Source organism: Manduca sexta, chromosome 9 (assembly GCF_014839805.1).
Source record: "Manduca sexta isolate Smith_Timp_Sample1 chromosome 9, JHU_Msex_v1.0, whole genome shotgun sequence".
NCBI classification, from domain to species: domain Eukaryota; kingdom Metazoa; phylum Arthropoda; class Insecta; order Lepidoptera; family Sphingidae; genus Manduca; species Manduca sexta.
Window position 1 is genome coordinate 5622074 of NC_051123.1, and position 23928 is coordinate 5646001.

Consider the following 23928-nt stretch of genomic DNA (forward strand, 5'->3'; position numbering starts at 1 on the left):
ATTATTTTATATGTACAAGAAAATGATATGAAAAAGAAATTCTTTTGTTAAATCAGCATCAAAATTGGTTTAAAAATAAAATAGTTATTCATGTTTGAAATATCGTTGTGAGTAGAAGTGGGACTTATCGCTCTATCTCTTTCTCACGCACGTTTTGTTATAGCCGGAGACATTCGATGACGACACAGTTTGTTATTACTATGATTTGACAGCAATCAAATTTCAGTTTTATAGCTTATTTATTATAGCTTGGATTTTGAAAATTATTTCTCCATAAAATTGTAAATAATAAATGTATTTAAATAAGTAGTCAACTACTCTATTCTGGTACATTACAAACTGGTACATCAGATTATGTAGTCTATATCAGGAAATGATGTATCATACGATTTGGACGAGATTTTCAATATTTTAATGTATATTTTTAGGGAAGGTTTTAGTATATAACTTATTAAGGAACTAATGAAGATCTTCCGAGATAGACAATGGAAGTCTTCAATAACTACTAGCAAATTAGCCGCAATTGCTGCGATAAGCGAAAAAAACATACAGTATTTAGGTATAGTAAGAAATATTGTTGTTTTAACAAGGTTTTAGCTATAATAAAAATAATTATTAGTAAATAGTTTTAACAAGAATAAAACACAATTATATAAAGAGAGTATTTATTTATAACAAAACACCATGCAACACGTTAATACGTATATAAATTGAGCAATACTTTGGTTGACAATTAAAATAATAGGATGAAATGGTATACAAACAAAATAACATACAACTTCCGTTACAGTTAGCTCAAAATTTAAGCACTGCGATATGAGATTGAGTCTGTAAACCATAATTAAAGTACCAATTGGTAATGAAGTAAGCGATAGAAGAGAATAACCTACACAAGTTAAATTTAACAATCAACTTGACTGGATGAATTGACTTATAAAGAGAAGCATGTTTGCACGAACTAGGATTTACCATCGACAATATCATTCGATACTTTTGAATTCTTAATTCATATGCCGCATATTTAGCTATAGACACCGAAATGTCTTACGATGTTAAAAAAACTGTCAATTGATTGTCGATGGTTTATAAAGTTTTATACAGTTTATAAATGTTTTCAGTCAATAACCAATTGACGGAAGGAGCCGTCTATTCCGAAGAGTTCGTCGTAGTTGGTCGGCTTTCCGGGTCTGAGTGCCTCATTGGCTTTGATGTTCTCGTTTTCTGTGAACCAGTCTGTGTATTCACCTAGTTTCTTCACCCATGAATCTGGAATTAAAAATATGAGATTTATAGTAGTTGTTTTAATTATCAGCCACGTTGTCAATCTTCATATTTGATACGATCTCGTAAATAAATCAATCAAATACTTAAGTCATTTCTAAGCATGTTAAAAAACGTTATTCTGATTGATCCATTTCCGCGCTGGATTGAAAAAAAATGACGGTGGTTTATTGAAAACTACTGTATATGGTGTGCAATGAAATCTATCTTATGTACTCATGAAATATTTATTTAGAGAGAGAAATTGATAATGCGATGTAAATAAAGATATCGCGTAATTTCTACATAAAAAGTGACTGAAATTTGCAGTGAAACAGTTACACTAAAACAGTTCAATGAATAATGAATTTGTAGGACTCACTGTGAAGGTCATTCATGGGTCCAGCATTGCCCCCGTACTCAGCAGGGAGCATGTCCTTAGGAACGTATTTGTACAGATCATTGACGTCAGTGTGCAAGAAGATCTGTAAAAATAAGATTATTTAGTATAATTTACATCCCTTGATATACTTGTATTATTAAATTTCTTTTTGGTCTACCCACGTTTTATAAGATTTCACAAAACCAAAAAAAAAAGTTTAAAAAAGTGATTACATTGTTTATAAAAGCTTGATATTTTTTTTCTTAGTCTTTTTCGAGAATGAGTCTATATTGTAGATATTCATATTTTGCTAGATGATCCAAAGATTACTGGGTAAGAATTGTGTGATGATAATATATATGCACATACCCTTTCTTTGATCTTGTCCTTGATGAATGGTTTGACGAAGTTAACAATCTTGTCTACAAGAGGTGAAACGTTGATGACGTGGACTTCTTTCAGCTTTACTGGGTAGGCTTCCTGAAAAAAATAATATTAGATATTAATACAGCTACTAACTACCATATGAGTTTTTATTTAGTAATATAAAAACCAAAAATTTTCATTGATGTGTGTAAAATCATACAAAAACTTGTGGTCATACGTAAATCGTCAAGTTTGCTACTAAAAAATATGTTATTTTGTATTAATATGAAAGGAAGCTGTGGCATTTTATCACACGGATATTTTGAATAAGATAACCAATTATTATTGGGTAACTAGCTGACTCGACAGACGGTGTCCTGTAAACTATCAATTTGCAGCGCGCATTCTGTCAATCAAATAATTTTTTTCTTAAGTTTTCTAACGTTCCGCTCAACTTCCTTAATTTTTTCTTTCATAAGATCATTCTTCTCCACAAACACAACCAAATAAAAAAAACTGAAATCGCTCCAGCCGTTCATGCGTGATGGCGTGAACAAGGGAAATAGGGATTCATTTTTATATATATAGATAACTATTGGAGCACAAATTTGGTCCTGATATCCGGTCCATAACTATACTGCTTAATGTCTCCGAGTTTTACCAACCTGTACACAGACGAGGAACTTCTTGACGAGCGTTGGTGTGAACTTGGCGAAGTGTGTTGGTGTCGCCACGGACGCGTCAAGGATGTATACATCTCCTGCGACTCCTTCTTTCTCCTCCGCCAGTCTGACGTCACCAAGCATAAGGGCTAGTTTGAAGGCATCAGCCACATTGGGAGTTTGGGCGTCTTTGTCTACACCTGATGAGAAATGTTTCAAATTAGTTATGAGAGATATGTTAAGATAAGTTTATTGTAGGTTCGCAGGGTCTGAAGCCAATAGGTATAGACGCTACGTTGTAAGTTATTATTTGATATTTAACACTACTGTCCAGTAAACGATGATAATTATAGGTACGGGGACAAATAGAAGGAAAAAGAACTAGAGGTAGATCTTCTATTCGCTGGATTGATTTAAACAAAATAGCAAACCGTCTGCCATTGCAGAGTGAACACACAGCGCTACTATGCGACAAAAATTTAGAAGCATTAGCAGAACTACGAACATTGCCGAGAAGACTAACGATGCTGACAACTTTTCCTATATCACCAATGCGACAACCATGACCATGGTGTGTGGTGTGGTGCTGTTCTGGGCTCGTCGCACTATCTCTTTCTTACATACGAAGCGTTATTGCTGATGACACTCAGTGACGTCACAGTTTGCTAATACTGTTATTTGACAGCTACTTCTTCCGCCAAATTTGAAAGCTTTATGACTTATTTATTATTATATTTAAATGTCTAATGTATGAATGTAAGGTAGAATCATTTTTACCTCTCATAATGACAACTCTTCGACCTTCAGGAGTGATGCCGGGCAATGGTGGCATTTGACTGAAAACAAATATGATATTAATAATGTTAAGTATTATCAATGCATTAAACTGTAAGAAGAGTAATGAACTTATAAAAATAAATGTAAACATTTAATGTAATATAAAATACAACAGGCTATATAATTCACCGCAAAGTATTATAATTGACACACAATGTACAATTTTATAGTATTTATCCATGATAATTTATGTCAATAACAAACCATACTAATATTATAAAGAGGAATGTTTGTAGCTTTGTTTGTAGGGTCTTAACTCTGAATCTACTGAACCGATTTTGAAAATTCTTTCACTAATAGGAAGCTAAATTACTCCTGGCTGATATATGCTACTTTTTATTTCGGGAAAATAGACAGCTGGTGTAAATTTATTCAGGTACTTTTGTAGCTGGCTGTACTATAAAAAAAACTCACAAATCACATAACGATAACAATTTCCACGGGTTACGGGAATTCTTTACTTAATGCCAATTATACAATTATGTCGATTAATCATCCTTATTGTTTTACAGCTATCAATAAATATGTCATATTAATTGGAATCGTTATGAAAACAATGATATTGATGTCATTTGGAAATAAGATAATATGGCAGTAAAAAGACAGAGTTTTTTCAAAATTGTAGATGTTATCTATTCATATAAAACAAAGTCCCCTTTTCTGTCTGTATGTTATCGATATTCTCAAAATCTGCAGAAAGGATTTTTATGAAATTTAGTATGAAGATAGTTTAAGCCCTGGGAAGGTTATAGGCTACTTTCTATATCGAGAAAATATATGGCGGGATTTTTATTCCCGGAAACTCATTTACGTGAGCGAAGCCATGAGCTAAAGCTAGTAAATTATAATGACTTCAATTAAGGCGATTGTGGATTTAAAAACTTATAGCTGTCCCCTAGAGATGTGTAAATCTAAGGTGTGTACATTTTTATTGATAATGCACCTAATTAAATACTTACACAATGTTCAAGATTTCTTGTAGTTCAGGGCGCGCGACGTCACGGTTGGTGAAAAATTCCGGTACCGCGGTACGCATTGTGAAGTACATGTCCAGTTTACGTTTGGTCTTCTCCAGAGAGAACTTGCAACCGCGGAGGAAGGTCATGATACGCTGGTCATCTGGCGGAAAAGATATAGAGAGTTAGAATAAGATATTTTAACAAAAAACAAATAATTTATTATGAAGTTATTTTTTCGTTTAATATGATTATCATTACTAATGTCAAGGATAACTACGAAGGTTTTTAACAATTGCTGCTAGAACCAAACCCACGTTTATAAAAAAATATATAAATCACTGACACTCATTAGCGCGGAAATCCAACCCACTATTTGTAATTTCTCAGACAGTTAATATGGGCAATAATACGACTTAAAAACAATTGTTATGGTGTACAGGAACGACTCCAGAATCCTATTTCACATGACTTGTAACTAATAACTAAATACTGGGATTTTTTTTAAAATTCATATGGATATCGAAATAAAACTTTAGACCGTTAACAGCTAAATAAAGTACAATTGTATGTTGTATTGTATCATTGATTTTTAACTAACTAGCGACATAAAGAAGTATAATGTAAAATGTAGGTTGATATCGTTACTTTGATTTTTAACTAACTACGGAGCGAAAGGGAAGTGAAGGAGGCTTAACTCACCGAACTCGTCAGGTAGATGGGGTTCCTTCTTCAGCCATTCCTTGATATGCGCCAGGTCCGCATCCCTGGTATCTACATTCTCGTTCAGCTCTTCGCGGATCTTCTGCCACATCTCACCGGCTGGCTGTTCTAGCGTCATCTTGGCTTCGACTGGTCCTGGAAGAGATAAAAATTCATTTGAAATTTTGATTTATTGGGTTTGGTTTCCACGTAATTTTATGCAAGTCTTAGCAGACTAATAAATTATATGGATGTTAATTTAAAATTTTCAGGGTTCGATTTTCAGAATATAAGACTTATAAACACACAAGCTCTGTATCCTCGTATGAGTAGGCAGAGGCGCAACTGGTGCATCCACTGTCCGCTGTATGTATTCCGTCGCATGATGTGATAGAGGAGGAGCCTATCGTCATTTCGGGCAAAAATTCCAGACTCCAGGGTAATATTAAACAGAAAAACCCAATCTCATTTTAACCAACCGTGCTATCGAACCAGAGACCTCAGCAGTATAGTTGTACCGCAATACAACTACGTTATTCTTACTAGTACCTAAGCTTGGAATTTACGTCCGATATGACGAGAGTCTTATGGGACTTAACATCTAGAGTCTCTGGATGACAATCACAATGCACTACGAAATTATTTTCAAAATTTGCACAGTTTGCTAATATTTCTTACGTCATCAGACAATAGTATCAAAATGTAATTTACTCTTTTTTGAGAAAAAGAATAACAATCAGAATCATTACGCCTACCGCCTATTCATCTAATTACAAACCAGCCATTGCAATACTAACCATATTTCTATTACGTTTGATACATATTCCGACATCACTCCAAGTGAAGTAATGTAACCTTCGTAACCATAAAACCATAGATAATTTCGAAACTCTATGGCAGTGTGGTTACGAAATTCAACCTTGGCTCCATAGTTCGCGATGCGAGTGGTCGTATATGTACAAGAGTGGTGAAACGTAGATTTATTTTCACTGATACAATATTCATTAACTTCTAAACTATTAGTACAGGTGAACATAAATTATTATATTTTTTCCTACCTACTATTTTTTCCTACCGAAACCACTATATTATGGTATAATTTTTTGAAAACCGAATGGATTTTGAAATAAAACTTGCTTTCCAAATTTATTGCGGTTTTTTAATAAAAAACAAATTCATTACACTTTATAGTGCTCATTTAGCTCATTCTGCGTAGATCAGACCGTCACCAACAAAAAAAAAAAAATGTAAAATTTTTAAATGGAGGTAGATATCGTAACTTAGATTTTTCGGACGACTAACATCTCAGTCCCATGACGGTTACAAAGCCTTCGAAACGTCGGCACAAGATTAAAATATACAAAACATAACATCCGACAACTAGTTTTATTACGATGTCAAATTCGCGTAAACATAAGTATAAATGAAATGAATTATTATGTCATTATACTATTTAAAATCGAAGGTAGAGATTATAATTTACCCAGCATAGCTATCTTATCCTAATACCTTATGAAGGAAGATCCTATACCTAGATACAGGTGTTAAACATGGAGCATTCAATTGATAATGCACGAGATAGACCTCTCGAGATTCTTGACTTATAAACAGCGTTAAATATTATTTAAAGTGATTAAAACAACGATATGAAACAGAGAAATCCTTAGCTTATCCCTTCTACAGTTGTATGTAACCCAAATAAAAAGTGAATGTTCAGATCACACAGCGGAACGGTTTTCGTGCGGCAAAAAAGTGATTAACAATTTAAGTTTTTACGCGAATGCTTTCACCGCAGTACATTTTCAACGGTCACGATTTTAAGTAATTCGCTCTGATTATTCGTATAATTGTTGTTTATCATTCGCGTGCAGTATAAATTATTAAGACGCATGCGAGGAATCTTGGAATATGAATTCTTGGAAGCGCCATCTGTTTTTAAATCTGTGTATTAAGTTGTATAATTTTAACGGCTTTGTGACGAGATAATACTATTCATATTATTTGTTTTTAAAAGTTCCGTAGTTCGATAATAGATGGCGTAATAAGAGAAATCTGTAAAAATGATAATTTTTCATGTAGTTTTTAATTTTAATGCTGTTATGTTGTTTAATTAAAATAATTTGGACTAGTTTATTACATACATAATTTAAATTACCTTTTTTAAACGCAAAAATGAAATCTTTACATAAATATTCATAAAAATACTACAAATTCAAGTGTTATTTAACTGTTAATAGTAAAGAAATCGTAAAATGTTATTTAATGCTAGTTATTGTGCCAATGAAAGTAAGTAATCATAAATATTCAACGAAATATATGACGAGTAATGAATATTGAATGTTATCGTATATAAAGTCTATTTAAAATTATAATTTGAAGAGATGAGATTATGAGCATCGCCAATGCGGACGAAAAAGAAGATATTGAAGGTGAATTCGGGGAACAATGATTTGTATGATTTGACCTCTCTAACTACCATCAATGGAAGATATGTATTCAAACTCTGCATTGCCAAATATTTAATTAATTACCAGATTTTTATACCAGAATTTTCAGATACATTTGATCAATTTATAATTCCACTGCTCACACTTCAATTATGACTAGAGTAACAATTAAGGTTACTTAGATTCTACGCGTATTACTCCCACATAATCGTGTAATAAATAAAATTACCACTTATCTTTATAATTTAAAAATAGAATATCTAGCACTAGTTCAAAATAAAAGCTAAATAGCCAGTATAAAAATTCCAGCCAGTGTTTTGTGAAAAAGAAATTAGTTGGCAATAGAATTTCCAGCATTAGTCTAATATAAAAACTAAATAGCCAGTACAATAAAAATTCCAGCCAGTGTTTAGTAAAAAGAAATAGGTAGCAATAGAATGTCCAGCATTAGTCCAATATAAAAACTAAATAGCCAGTATTATAAAAATTCCAGCCAGTGTTTTGTGAAAAAGAAATTAGGTAGCAATACGAGTTCGAATTGCATCGACATTTACGATAACGGTAGTTGTACCGTATAACACAATGCTCACTAATGACGCACGGCACGGAAGTCATGTCCGAGGGGTTATGCTTCATTTGTCTTCTAGGCTTTTGCATTTCTAATGTGCGTTTTTTAAATTATGTTCGCTGCGGTTGGAATAAAGAATTACATTTTATAGATGTTATTTGATGTTGTAATAATTTTGTATATAAAATCGGAGATGGGAAATGAATTTATTTTTAAAAATTGTGTTTAACTATTTTAAGAATGTATCAAAAATGCCATATTTTATATACCAATGGTGTAGTTTACCATCTTCAATATGTTTTTACATAAAAAAAAATTAAAATATCCAATTACAGATTTTTTTTTATGAAAATTACCTATTATATGAACAAAAATTTCTTAAGTAGTGCCTGAGTATATTGAAACATAATAAAATGTATCTGAATTCGCCTTTACACACCGCATATACATCACAAAGCTCAAAATATAAAAGATAGACACCACTTTTTTATTTAAGACAAATTATTTAAAAAAAGAATTATACATCAATACAAATACTTTATTCAACATGGTTAAGATAACTTAGAGATAAGATACACCGGTTGATTCAAAGCATGATGGATGAATATAATCGTGAAATTTGCTTCACGACAGTATGACATGTACTATTACCATGTTTACAGTGATGGGTATCAAAATAGTTTCAAAATGTGTTGAACAGGATATCACTTGCAATCTAAAACGACATCTAGATGTTTATCAATAGAGCACTTATTTCTTTAGAAGTAAAATTGTTTTTGTATATCGTCACTTTATCTGTATTTACATTGTCCTTAATAGATTATACTTGTATGTATATTAATATATTAAATCTAATACAATTTGAATTTTTGTTGTGAAATAGACGTTGAGAAGACATTGTCATCTTGTTAGGCATACGTCAGTACTGTTAAACTAACAGTTGCTCTACCAACATTGTCAGTATCAGAAGAGCGTCTGCACGGCGCTTTACTTAATAAATTGCATTAGATTTGTGTTAATTGATTTTGAATATTATTTCAATAAGAACAAAGTCGATATTAGTTTGACAGTAAAAAATTCTCTCCGCTGCGCTCCCCCATACTTATATGCGCCGGCTCTTAGTCAGCGATTAAGATACGATCATGCCAAAGTACAAATCTGTGCAAATATTAGTCATTATCGCTTACTTCAACCCTCAATATCTTGACGCGAATTCGCCTGTCACTAATAGAGATTAAGCAAGCGAAAGGACTTTCTATTTACTTTTACATTTACTGCCGTCATTTTTTTTAAACACGCAAATAATATTTTTATGGTTCGTGATTACATTATTTATATAAGTGGGTTTACATTTAATGGATATTTATTTATTCAGTTTTTTTAAATATATTTCCGATTAAACAATAAAATACTAGTTTTGCTCTCGGTTACGTTCGCGTGAAAGAGTTTTCTGTGATAAAAGTGCCGCTATATATTTTCTCGGGATAGAAATTAGCTTATGTGCTTCCCAGGGTCTCGAACTATCTCCATCCCAAATTGCGGTAGTTTTTGAATTTATCGCATTCAGACAGGCACACGGATCCGGCGAGGGACTTTGTTTTATAATATATTTTTAGAACTTTTTGAGAGGAATAATTCCATCGTATATGTTTGTTGCGTAACTTTAACCGTTTAAGCAGCGCAACCAACGAAAACTTTCAAAACGAATAAATTTCTCCCGTTTTTGTATCATTTTTCATTGATGTTTCGTTCCTATTATTCATAGCGTGATATTATATAGCCTATAGCCTTCATCAATAAATGGGCTATCCAACATTAAAATAATTTTTCAATTTGAACCAATAGTTCCTGAGATTAGCGCGTTCAAACAAAAACAAACTCTTTAGCTTTATATTATAGTATAGGTTCCTTAAAAGGGTTGAAATTAACATAAAATAAAAAAAAAACCTTAGCTGATAAAATCCCTCATGACTGTGACTTAAGATAAGATTTGAGATGTTGATATGTTTATTAAATACCGACGAGCTTAAGTTGCTGACTTTAATTTGACAGCGTCTTAGCTGGTATCGTAATTAAGGGCGAAACTGTGATGTATATATATGGGCCCTAGAATTGTGTTGTCAGTAAGTATGCCTTACTGCTCACTATTAATTTACTGGTGGTAGTTCTCTCTTATGTGAGAGTCCGTTTGGGTAGGTACCGCCGCAATGTCTATTTCTGATGCCAGGCTGCAGTGTGTAGTCACTGTTGTGTTCCGATTTGAAGGACATTGTAGCCAGTGTAACTACTTGTCATAATAAGACTTAACACCTCATGTCTTAGAATGGCGAGCGCAGTAGAATACCAAACCATACTTTGTAATTCAAGGTGATGGATGGTGTTTACTTCTACCGTTAATGGGTCGTATCGCTTACCATCACGCGAGCTGCAAGCTCGTCATTCAAGGCAGTAAAAAAGAATCTGTATCTGACTTCAGAATTCGATTCATCGAGCAACTATATTTCACGCTATAATATAAACAATGGCCGTCTAGTACAAAACGTATGCTGTATCATCCGATAGCATCTTTATGTTATTATTTCGAAAGGCACCAAACGTGAACCATTAAGATTTCTCGCCGTTTCAGCCAGCATTGTTATCGCGTAACAAATCTTTTGAAGCCGTCCAGCGCCGTTAAATAATCGCGGACATTACACGTACAAAATTATAATTTCCACTTTCCACAATTTATGTTGAATCATGTTTCATTTATATGTGTTTTGTGATTTAAAGCTAGATATTCTAAATCGTGGCTGGCTTTATATGCGTAGTCATATTTTGGATATAAAAACATTTTTATTCTGCCATTCTTTACATTTCTTACTTGGGTTTCTGATAAAAAAGTGATAGGACAGAATAGAATGGCGCTTGTCGAGGTTTGTTGTGTCTCTTTTTGATCTACAGTAGTTATATAGCCATGAGCATTTTCACATAATTTATAGAGCGCTTTAATGTTTTGGATTGATGGTTCCGTACGTGTAGAAAAAAAAACTCTTTTTTAAGCACATCGAGCTAACGAGGGAGTGAGAGATTTGGCACAATTACAGGGCATAGAAAAGGAATGCAGCAAAATAAAAATGATGTATAGGTATATATGTTACAAATATGCTAATTTCAATGGTTGAATTTCGACCACTGGATGACCAACAATCAGCATAACTACTAAGTTGATTACATCCTAACACTGACTCTAAACCCTATATTGAATCAAGAGCAACAGGAATTGCCAGAGAAAAATCCTACAACTCTTAAGCCCAAAACAAATGTTATGTATAAAAGTCTCAAGTCGAGTATCTGGTAAATATTAAAAAGAATATATATTAAACAAATATTTTAAAAGCATGAAAAATGAGTAAACACCAGTGAAAGCGGACTTATGAGGATCCGAAAAAAATATTAAAAATTACTTTTTTAGCAAATTAAATATTAGGTATCAGTGAAAAAGTATGTATTTACTCAAAAGACTAGTAGTGGCATGCGATGCATGGCTCTTTCAAAGCGAGGTCTCGAAATAATTATAATTAGGGAGAGATGTACATATGAGAAAACTCTACACTTATCGTTAGATATTGTATTGTTACATACTGTATTGTCTATTATTCTGTAAAAACTCTTCTCATGTGCTTATGATGTGTGCTACAATGTTCTAATCGGCATTATAATTTGCGAGCATTAGGGAATAGTGTATGTGTTTACATATACACATACACCTTTTATCCCCAAAGGTGTAGGCAGAGGCGTAACTAATGAATCCGATTTCCGCCGTGTGTATTCCGTCCAAAGATGATCCATCAGGGAACCAGTCTATCGTCAAGTCAGCTACAAATTCAAGACTCCGGGTTGATACTGAATAAAAAGACCCAATATCAATGTTTCTCGACACGGAATCGAACCCGAGACCTTAGTACTGCAGTCGTATCATAATACAACTGCGCTACCGAGGCGAAAATTATTGCCAATATTTTTTTTTCAAGTGTTTTATAATTTAATTTCAGAACACTTATATATTTGGTTCTCTATTTTATTTAGCCTAATTTAAAAATATCTTTACGATCTTGACATTTGCCATAAATAGTAAGTACTCTTTCTTGGAATCATTATTACAATATTTAAAATACTGTTTGCATTAGTGCATACATGCACAATTAAACTAGAGCAGTATGAAAGCTGTTTAAACGCGATGAATTTCTCTTCATAATATCCGTTATATCAAAGTTATCATGCAACGCCATCTCTTAACTGTTTCCTTAAATAACCTTACCAAAAATCCTGAAATAATCCACAACACTGGCTAAAATACACAGGATAAAAAAAAAGAAAATTCACCTTTAAATCGGAATATTAAGTCACACGCCAAAGTCTCTACAATAAAAACACTGGCACTTGAACGCAACGTGTTTGTGGATAGAAAGTCACAGTTTTGAAAAAATGAAAAAATATTTTTGAATTCCGAATTCGCAGCGCGGCCTAACGCGCTCTATCGAATGCCGTCGATACAGCCGGTGCGCTCTTTTTATGATTTCGTCACGCGGCGTGAACGCGGCTGCAATTGCATTTGGGGGGAGGTTGGGGGTATATGACAATCTTTCTGTGGTTGGAGACGGGTCGAGAATGTCAGCGATTTTGTAGGGAATGATAAGTCTTATTTACTGATTATTTTATGACATCGTAACTATGAATCATGTTAATTTATCAGATATATCACGGTAACTAATTGAATTTATTAGTTAATTTATTTTGCCTGGTAATAAATCGTACAACTTAAAAATGAGTACATACTCGCTAAACTGTTGTCATGTTTCATTCCAGTAAAACATGTTTTACTTTCTAGCCACAGCTATTATTACAGTTAATATTTGTCTTTTGGTAGAGTTCTGGGTTTAGCTAAAGTTATATACTGTTTAATGTAGATTATTCCGCTGTAGTTAAACTCTACCGATGAATGTTACAATATTTCCTTATTGAAAAATATCGTAAGAAGCCAAGCTTATCCTCTATGATAGAAAACAGAAAACATTGCGTTCATAAATGAAACCACACACTCGTCTTTACCTCTGTTTACATTGTGTCAAAAATCCATAAATAATAAATATTCTTACCGAAATCTCGGTTTTATTATTCCGATTTTTGTATTATTTTTTAGTATAGTGCGTTTATTTCTGACTGAAAGTGTGTTGTAGCCTCTGGAACGTATTTTCTAGAGTGATGTATGTGTAGTAGAGTAATTAAGATGTGTAGATATAAAATGTTGTTGTTGATATCAGTGGCGAAGGGCGAATTCTTCCGAAAGGAAAGCCGGCACATTTAGGTACTAATAATATACATAAATGCAATCTTCTAATCCTTCTAATGATAATTACATTCTATAAAAAGGGAAGCCGACAGGAATCGTGTTATATGGACCCTTCGTCACTGGTTGATATTTACTTTTTTCGGTACTTACAGTTTTTTATTTTACATCTACGGTTCGAGTAACTTATTGTAAAGCGATATTTTTAAGAAAATAAGTATATTTCATTTAGTAACGCAATGTCAAAATGACCTATATATACCTTTAGGATAAATCTGCTTTACCCTACGGCAATAGAGCTCATTTCCGCTTATCGCTCGAAATATAAACGCATCACAATTAGAGTGACCGAGAAACTCATAAGTATGCGTCATCATGCGGTTGTCGAGATATTTGAGGAAAATGTAAAAGCGAGTGTAATTTGCCAAGACAACGATCGCAGTAGCCCCCGAACATGACGGTTTAGATGATAAAAATGATTTTTGATTTTTTTATGTTACCGCTATTTTTTTGTTATATTTTTTTTGTGTAGTGTTGTCATTGGAAATTAAACTGTATGTGCATTACTTCAATATATTGATTGCTTTTAATGATACTGTATATAATCAATAAATATGAAATTAATTTTAACATCCACTTTCCATGTGTTCTTGATATCTTTAAAACGTGTAAAATAGTTATTGCTAAGGTACAATACAAAAATTTACGGTAAATCTTTGCTTTTAAGCTATAATTACAAGATTATAACCGCACATCAAAACTTATAGGTCAAAACATTGACATTTAGATTTTAACAAAAACGAAAAAACCATTACAAAGAAAAGACATCAACGCGCTCGCTACGATATTGCAAATCGTGACTACGATTTTGTTCCACTTTCTACGAAAATGTTGTGTGTATTAATTTTTTGCAAACATTACATGGACTTTTTTATATTAAACGTTTATACCTTCATTTTGGCGAGTAATTTTCCATTCAAAATCTAGTTTATATAGCTGAGTAGTGATTGTAGTTTAATTTTGATTTGACTAATTTCGGAAGTAAATTGAATCATTCTGTCATATATATTGATAAGTTTTTTTTATATTATATTTGAAATAAATTTTATTATTACCGGATTTTAAATTGGTGACAACGTTTATATTATTATTATATATTTAATTTCTGAGCGGCGATAGCCTAGTTGGGTGTGGAACGGACTGCCAAGACGAATGTCCGCAGGTTCAAATCCCAAGGGCACACACCTCTGACTTCTCTAAAATCATGTGTGTATTCTTTGTGAATTTATCGTTCACTTTAAAGGTAAAGGAAAACATCGTGAGGAAACCTGCACATCTGTGATTCTCTATCTCTATTGTAATTTCGAAGGTGTGTGAAGTCTACCAATCGGCACTAGGCCAGCGTGGTGGACTAAGGTCTAATTCATCTCAGTAGTAAAGGAAGCCCGTGCTCAGCAGTGGGCAAGTATATAATACAGGGCTGATATTATTATTATTATTTAATTTCTAATTTTAATAACTAATAAAACAGCTCTTAGTTTTTCATGGTTGTCGATGAGTTTTTTTTTTATTAGAAGTATAGTAGATAAGGTATCATTAAACCAATCAATACCCGAAGTTCAAAGAAAGGTAAATATATATTCAGTCTACCGCAAACTAATTACCCGTACCAAATTGAACAGCGAAACTGATGGTTTTCACGTGCCCTAGGTAAGCGTGACTGACGGCCAATGTGCGTAAACAAAGCCATAAATAATATCAGCTATAAAATACTTTCAAATATAATACCAATATCTAGATTATTTTCTATGTTACCTTATATCTTTGTATTTCCCACAGCAATACCTCGTAGGTTTCCCAATATGGGAAAGCCGGTATTCACAGTAGCAGTTTGTGGTTGAAATATATCCTCTAGTAGTCATAGTTACCCGCGGCTATGTGCTCAATCACACTGTGTTTTCAAATATCTTATTGTGAATATTCATTTCATACTAGAGTTTATTCAATAAATAAATTACACTATTCCGGGATAAAAAAGAACGCCTGAGTAAATCCATGACTTACTCTATATGTGTCCAAATTTATCATAGTACTTTATTCAGCGATATCTGTGTTTATTTCTAACGAAAATCCTTTCACAAACTATTATTCATACGTGTTTGTAAAAAAATTCGTCTGAAAATCACTGCTCTATCTACCTCTGTATACAAACTGGGCATCCACGAAATTGGTTTGACGTTGATGTTTGATTGAATGATGTTTGATAATTTAGTTATTAAAAGTATGAAACTTTATAATCCGACTTTTAAGATAATGAGTGTTGCAAGGCAATATTATGTAATTCAAAGATCAAGATGGTGTTTAACTACTGTAGGCCATAAGGCGAGAAAATGCTTGACTTCTCATTGCATTAATAAAGAATTTTCGCACTTCCTACTCCTCTTATTCGAAAGTAGTAAGAAACAAAATCGCAAAACGTGTGTTGTTTAACTTTATTTTCGGCATAAAATTACATAACGACCTTTAAAATAATTTCAGATCATTTCCACGTTACGACACATGCGATTTCCACACGCATTTTCACAATGGGCACAAAGTGTGCGCGATAATCATAATGTTTTGGAAGTAATGGCCGTGAGTCAGCGTGTGGTGTGATTCCTCCCCACCAGTGAAGCGTTTTCATTGTGTTGACGTAACGTAGTGGAGTAGGCTTGGTTATTTTGTTTTAGTTGTTTTGTATATATTTATATTTAGTAGATCGCCAGTGGGCACATTAAGAATAAAAGAAAGCAAACACTCAAATCAAACTATCCAGTTACAGGCAACCATAACTAGCATAAAATATTTGCTGTATTAAAAAGGTAGTTCTAATGATTTGATTTATTAAATTTATTGATTAAAAGAGTAACAAGGGTTTAGTTGTATCAGCTAATTGTCAAACTTAATTGGCGGAAAGTTTAGATTTCTAAAAACTCTAAACCAATATAAATCATGATACTTCATCCGTAAGCATAGTGACCTTTGATTGGTCCATTTTTGCAGTCAATCCGAAGATAGCTAATTTTCTCGTTAATAATAAATAAAAGAGGGGTAATGCTTTAGGCATTCTCTACCAGTTTACATTGCGTGATGCAAAACATTAAGAAGTTATTAAAGACGTGTTACATCAATGAAAACAAACCCGATTATTATTGTCGTTTCGAAACTCTTGATGTCCATCATTACCCGCTATTTTATTTCGACAGTAGCTCCAGATAAATTACTAAGTAACTACAACATTTCGTTCACTGTTTGTTGTTCACAGTCAAATAGTAAAAACTAAATTTGTCACTAGGTGTTTCTCGCGGCTTCATCCGCGTGGAAAATCTTTCCCTCTACAAAAGTACCTAAAATACTGAACCGTTTGGCGTCTCACATATATATAGAGCTATATATCTACATAGGACGCCAGTCATCTATGCAAAAAATCTAATGAAAGAGCTTTTCTTTTTCATATTAATTGACGGGGTAAAAAGTAGTGTATGCATTAATCTAGGGTATAGTATGTCCATTTGTCAGATTTCGTCCAAATGTGTTTAAATGTCCCTTTACTTCTTTCAAACATCCAAACGTCCAAACATTTTCACAAACTTTCGCATTTATTAGTAAGATAATTATAGATGTCAATTTTATCATTTGAGTGTTAAACAAACTTTGATTTAATGATAGTTTATACTGAAGCAGTGTCTGTGAACGAGATGAGTTACAAAAAATCAATGTAAGAATGTACGTGTTTAATTGTCCTTATAACAGAACACAGGATTTTTTTTCTGGCGACTGGCTTGTAGCTACAATTTATAGTAGGAGTACTAGTCCAGTGGTAGAAATTCAGTCATCGAATTTAATACATTTTTAGTATATAGGTATATACAATTTTTTTATTGTTGCATTCCTTTTCATATACAAAATGTCACACTCCTGCGTGCACGCAATGTTTTTAAAAAGGGATACAAATATTTTATTCACTTATTAATATATAGAGTTTTATTTACGCACCGTTTCTGTTTGTATTATTGTCAGAATTGCGCAACCATTTTAATTAATCTAATTAGCAATAGTAACATGCTAGCTATATAATTTGTGCAGAGAGAGTTGAGGCGCAGTGACTCGGATCGTCTTCTATAATGTATAAGTATTTGGACACGAATATTTATTTCAATGACTTTCCTATTAGTACTACTATTTATTCCTATTAGCAGTATTAGTACTTCACGTAAGATACATAGGTGCACATGACAAGGTTTTGTTCACGGCTTCACTCGCGTTAAAGCCTTTGCCGATATAAAAGACCCTAAAACACTATAGCGACCCATACCGTCATCTGTACGGAGTCAGCGCCTGATTTAAAAAAATGCCATGGGGCAAGTTACCGGAATAAAAAAAGCCATTGTGGTAAACTAGGATATAATTTATCCGTGCGGCAAATTTCATCTAAATCTGGTAAGCCGTTTTTGAGTTAACTTTTAACAAACATACAAACATTTTCAGAAACTTTCTCATTCATTATATCGATAGCTGAAAGGCTATTTGACTTAAGCGCCATTTATTGAGACACTAAGTTTCATCTCATCTTATCTCATCAGCCTACAACCGTCCACTGCTGAACATAGGCTTCCCCTAGAGCGCGCCACGTCGGTCCTCCGCTCTCCTCATCCAGCGTCCACCGGCTAAGTTTTATTTATACACATTTAAAGCATTTTTCTATGTTTTTTGAACCTAGATAATATATTTTTTAAAAATGTCGTTTAAGTCTATTAGCCTTTAAACGTTGATACTATATTAAATTAGATACAGCCTTATTAGCATCAATGTTCATTCTGCATGTTTACTGTTAGTGATAACGATCTGAATTTGCACAATTTTAATTTACTACGCCGTATGAATATAACGTAAACTAGTAATTAATAAGCGTCTAAACAAACTCAGCTTCTCAAAAGAATTTTAATTATGTTTAAATAATGCTCAAAATAGCAATACCTTTCAAATTAGAACTTTATAATTCTAATAGTAAAGCTGAAAATTATTAAAAGTGAAGCCGATACTTTAATATGTACGTTATTGCCAAGATTGGGAACATAAACTAGGAACTAAGAAATTAGTCAAAACAACACGGTTTTACTCACGTATAAAAGTAGTCGGAATCGCCGACCAGTTTGTTTTGACTAATTTAATATGTCTCGCGTAAGTTTTAATAATATTAGGAACTAAGAACATTATAGTATAAGCCCTTAGCCAATAAATTGTATGCACTTAAAGTAGATTTCTCATACAAAAGATTATAGCCTTTCTAATAAGAGCTATATACGTTATACTTATGAAATGTTTTATCTCACTTCCTGTGACACTAAATCTCATTCAACAAACCAAGACAAAAATTAAATAAATGGAGTTTTATACAACATTTTTAGTAAGGAGGTATAATAGAGCTACACTAACGTACAAAATGTCGCCACCACTCGGTAGTGTGGTCAAGTTATTTCTCAGCTATTATATAAAGTAGATTTTTGAAATAGAGCAGCAAGCGTTAACCACCCTTAACTTTACAAAAAAAAAACTTTGTTTTGCGCACTTTGCAATATATGTAGATTAATCGACTCTACATATAAAATTTTGTAATTTTTAAAAGCGAATTAGAGTTGCATTTCCTACAAAATGTACGGAGAACTTTTTCAGCAATTTCTGGCCCTAAAAGTACTCATGCCTCTAATGGTCCAATAGAGTCTTTTCTCATAAGCAACAGGATAGATTGGTTAAAAATGCATAAATTGCCGATTTTCTTGTTGACTATACACATTTTTCAAAATCTGTGAATGCAGATCTTAGAGTCTTAAAAATTATGGACAGTGTTCTAAGAAAGTTTTCTTGTAGCTACAGTGGTTAAGGGAGCAGCCCTTGCTGCACCATTTAAAAAAAAACCCTGTACATGTACACCTGTTATAGTTATTTATACCCGTGCAACAAAGAGAAGTCTATACCCATGTCTATTATGTTTACAATATACGTATGTATACAAGAATGTACATTCTAAGTAAATATAGCACAGTACGAACGTTCATGTGTTCTACTCTGAACGATGTATATAACTCGAATTATGTAATTGTTGCTAAATTTTACCGTGTCGCAATATATAACGTGGCGCAGTTTTTCATTCGTGTTACAATATTTTATTGTTTTGCTAGGATAAAATATAAGTTACTATATGTAACTATATTATATTGTTATAACTAGCTTATAATATTGTCTAGTGATGTCAAGTTGATTCTCGGGTAAAAGGCTATAAGCATTTAGAGTTAATACAATTTTTGTTACTTAAAGAATTGTTGTTGAATTTGGATTAAAAATTTAGGGCATTATACGCTACAAACTTTACCTTTGGATATCAAAATAGATAAAATCGGTATTTGAATACTAAGGCTTTGTAAATTCTTATTTAGACTGACAGAACTAATGATACCGTGTTATTAATTATATTCCGTTACCATAGTAGAATAAAATGAGGACATATAGGAGAAGGAAACCAAGAATGTTAGACTTATTTTAAATTTTTCTTGAGGCTCCGCCCGCGTGCTTAATTTTTTCCTCGATAAATATTTTCCAGGGTAGATAAAAAGTACTCTTTAGCACTCAGGCGTAATTTACCGTCCTATTAATGAAAAAAAAATCCAAATCAGTTTATTAGTTCCAGAAGTTAGCGCGTTCAAACAAACTCTTCAGCTTCATATTCATATATTAGTATAGATTTTTACAAGTTTGATTCTTCTAATATAATACAAATATTTATTTTCGTGTTGGTCTTTTCTATAAATGACAGTCACCCTACATGTCCTTACTAGTGCGTGAAGTGTTGCGTGCGCATTTACCGATTTATTGCTCGCTGATGTTCGTCAGTTTAGGGCCTAGTTACTACCGCATTATGACCCTTATTGCTTTGTAATAACGCGTTAATTAAATTCCATAATGAAACATGATACACCTAATTTGTCCTAAAGATATGTTTGTTAGTGCTAATTTAATATTGTGAAATTACTTAATAAGTCAGTTAGTAGAATCTGTGTTCCATTTTACAATTGTATATGAAAGACTCTAGATTTGTTAGAGAGATTTTGCAAATTGATAATGAAAGAGCATTGTGCTCAAAGCATCATCGTATTCATTTTTTTATTTTATTTTCTTTCTATTTGTGGAAGTATCTTTTTCAAGTAGAAATAAGCGCAGTTAATGCAAATTTCTCGTTTGATAGAGTCCATCTAGTTGCATAATTGAGATGTTTTCTATAAGAATTTTAAGGGTATATGTAGCCTGTCACTCCTCACTAGGTCAGAAGCCTCAGTAGTAGAGGAGGCCCGTGAGAGCAATGGGAAAGTATATAATACAGCATTATTATTATTAAGATATAGAAAATTATTAAAAAAATGTAATTTTACTCGTATTGAGATCACAATTTATAACAGTTTTTGCGGGCAAAAACACGTTATCGCTACTAACACTTGGGGGGGGGGGGGGGTGTTGAGCGGAACGGTTATGTTGGTTTCACCGGTCTTACGGCCGGTGGCCTTCTTTGGCGCATATGCTACGGCCCCGGGGTATCTTATTGCACTAAGATGCATGGAACCGTCCCTGCGCGATACCGCATTGCAGCACCTTTTTAACTGAGGGGATTAGATGCCTCCACATGCTAAAAGAGACCTTTGGCATCTACGAAATCGGAGAACGGCTGCGCATATAATAACTGCTAGTAGTGCTTATTAGCCATAGTTTTTCGCAAGCACGACAAAGTGACTACATTGAACCTGTTGGTACTTTATTCGTATGACATCCAACATCATATGAAAAATCACGGTCGCATGACAAAGTCCCGACGCCGACTGCCAAATCATCGTTGCGAATATTTTTAACGATGTAACGTTACGTGCGCATTAGAAAGTTTCACAACGTTCACGATTACACTCAGAGTTAACTGATGAAGAATATTTTATGAATATGGTTTTATATCAAGATCTATCTCTGTATTTAATAAGCCCGTATCCACGGGCACTGTTGAGTATAGGCCTCTTTGTTACAGCACTCGTCTCTGTCTTGTGTGAGTCTTAGCCACTTGTTTGCATGCTTGCCAGCATATTGCACGAGGTCATCTGCCCTCATGAGATAATCTCTACTTTATGTCAAAATACTAGGAAATATTTTTTTTTTGTTTCGTGACAGAAAATGTAATATGAATATTTAATTTTATGTTCAACCAATAGACTGGGCAAAATTTTATTGGTATTTTCTGTAGTAATTGCGATTGGCTATTTCTAATAATAGCCTATTGTGGTGTCCTTATCTAGTACAATAATATCTTACCTCATTGGAGAGAGAGGTTCTATGCATGACTAAGTCTGCCTATGATGTCATTGGGACGTATTAATAAATCACTCTCAATTTTAAGCAGGATCTCAAGGAGACATTTAATGTATTGAACTTTATAATAAACAAGACTTAAGTTGTCATTTAAGAGCTCAATCTCATCTGAATGGCGCTGTTAAATAAAAAAAAACTGAGGTGTAAACTCCGTCATGACTTGACTTAGTATCATTTGAGATGTTGTTGATATATATTTATTAAATAGAGACGATCTTAAGTTGCTAACTTTAATTTGATAGCGTCTGAATTGATATCACATCTTAGATTTCGATCTAAGTTGCGTTTATTAATATGGCTCATAGTCATCAACTGTTTATCTACACTTCCTACATCTTGATTTATCATAAGTGCAACTATGTACGCCTACGTGATGAATAAAACATTTTATTTATTTATTTTATTTATATAATGTAATAAACTATTTATCAATAATGGACAACGTTGTGGGTACTACAGTCTACTATCTATAACATTTTCCGAAAGGGAACCCACTGGAAATCATTCTAATGACAATTAGATTTTAAATAAATTATGAAAGGGAAGCCGGTAATAAGCGAAAAAGAAGCCGGTAGAAAGCGAAAGGGAAGCCATAATTAATCGGGTTATATGGATCCTTCGTTGCTAATATACATATATAAATCTCTGTAAATATTTAGGATGTGGTATTCTTTGTTATAAAAAGAAAAAAAGACAAAATTGCACCCCATCATTTATTAGTTCGACTCATACTGATTTTGGAAATTCCATAACTATCAAAACATATAAAGCTAGAACTTGCATAATTAACTAAGTCAATAAAACAACAAGTGGTATAATTAATTCCAAAATGGAATCTGCAAACTGTTACTAATTAGACTAAAATAACATGGAACGGTTAATTAGTGCAAACATGTTGATATTCGTGTGTTTGAATTTTATGAGGCTTCCGCAAATCACTCGCCTTTCTCTTAATTATCTGTCGAATGGTAGGATCTCGTATGAGAAAATGCTTCATAATGTGTAAACAGTAAAGACGAGATGAAGGAAACAATCACCTTCTATCGAAACTTTCTATAAGAAGATTAGTGTAATTTTTAAGAAAATTAGAAGAGAAGAGAAGAGATCTGGATTTACAGGATCATTTTGACATTTCGCTAATTAACGAAACCACATAGTCTTCTTTACTTCTGCTAACATTATGCTAAAAAGTATATACATATGTATAACGAAAATTTTCACCAAAAATGCTGGTTATACTTTTTACTTTGTAGTTTGGTGCAAATATGGCATGTGGCAAATTTGCTTTAACATAAATATATAATTTACACTAATAGATAAAGGGGACGCTTAAAATGTCTGTTTTTAGATCTGATATTGATTGTATTGTTGAAAACTTACACATTTCATTTAATTAATGATGAAAGAGAATTTATACATAAAGGGTGGCTTTAGATACCCAGAATTTTGCACATGACTAACTAATTTAATGTAAATGAGAATTAATAATACGGTTGGTAGAAAGTCTGTTATGGGGATAGATCTCATAAATACGAAAAGTTTTTATACTAAAATATTTATCACAACGAATACGTAACAGTGTTGCTATCGTGTATTATTGTAGGAACTCGACAAATCTTCGGAACGTGTCAGCTAGTCTATAAAGTACTTGAATCTCTTTGAAAGCATCGCTAAGGTTGGCGCACATCAACACGTAGCATTTATTAAATTCTCATTATACTTCCATATAGAATTATCAAGTGTGTAAAATATCAAGATGTATCAAGTTTATTATAATTTATCTTATTACATTTAATCTTTCGTTAGAATAATAACGCAGTAAAAGGCGATGGATTAATCTGGAATCTGAACAAGACATAATATTTTTCTTGGTTTCTAAATTCTAGTCACAATCAATATTTATTATTGTTCCCTGAAAAAAAAAACGGACACGTGCGAGTTGGACTCGTACACCGAGGGTGCCATAGAAACTAGTTTTAT

General features: G+C 32.9%; 1 protein-coding gene across 1 annotated transcript; it reads right to left on the reverse strand.

Moving 5' to 3' along the window:
- Window positions 1–648: 648 nt before the first annotated feature.
- On the reverse strand, window positions 649–12708 carry LOC115443298 (alpha-tocopherol transfer protein-like). Its single transcript, XM_030168654.2, has 8 exons — window positions 12546–12708; window positions 5166–5321; window positions 4467–4626; window positions 3448–3506; window positions 2674–2870; window positions 2012–2122; window positions 1643–1745; window positions 649–1266 (listed from the first exon to the last, which is right to left on the reverse strand). The coding sequence occupies exons 2-8, from the start codon at window positions 5302–5304 to the stop codon at window positions 1115–1117; spliced, it is 921 nt and encodes a 306-aa protein (XP_030024514.2). The 5' UTR covers window positions 5305–5321; window positions 12546–12708; the 3' UTR covers window positions 649–1114.
- Between the last annotated feature and the right edge of the window lie 11220 nt (window positions 12709–23928).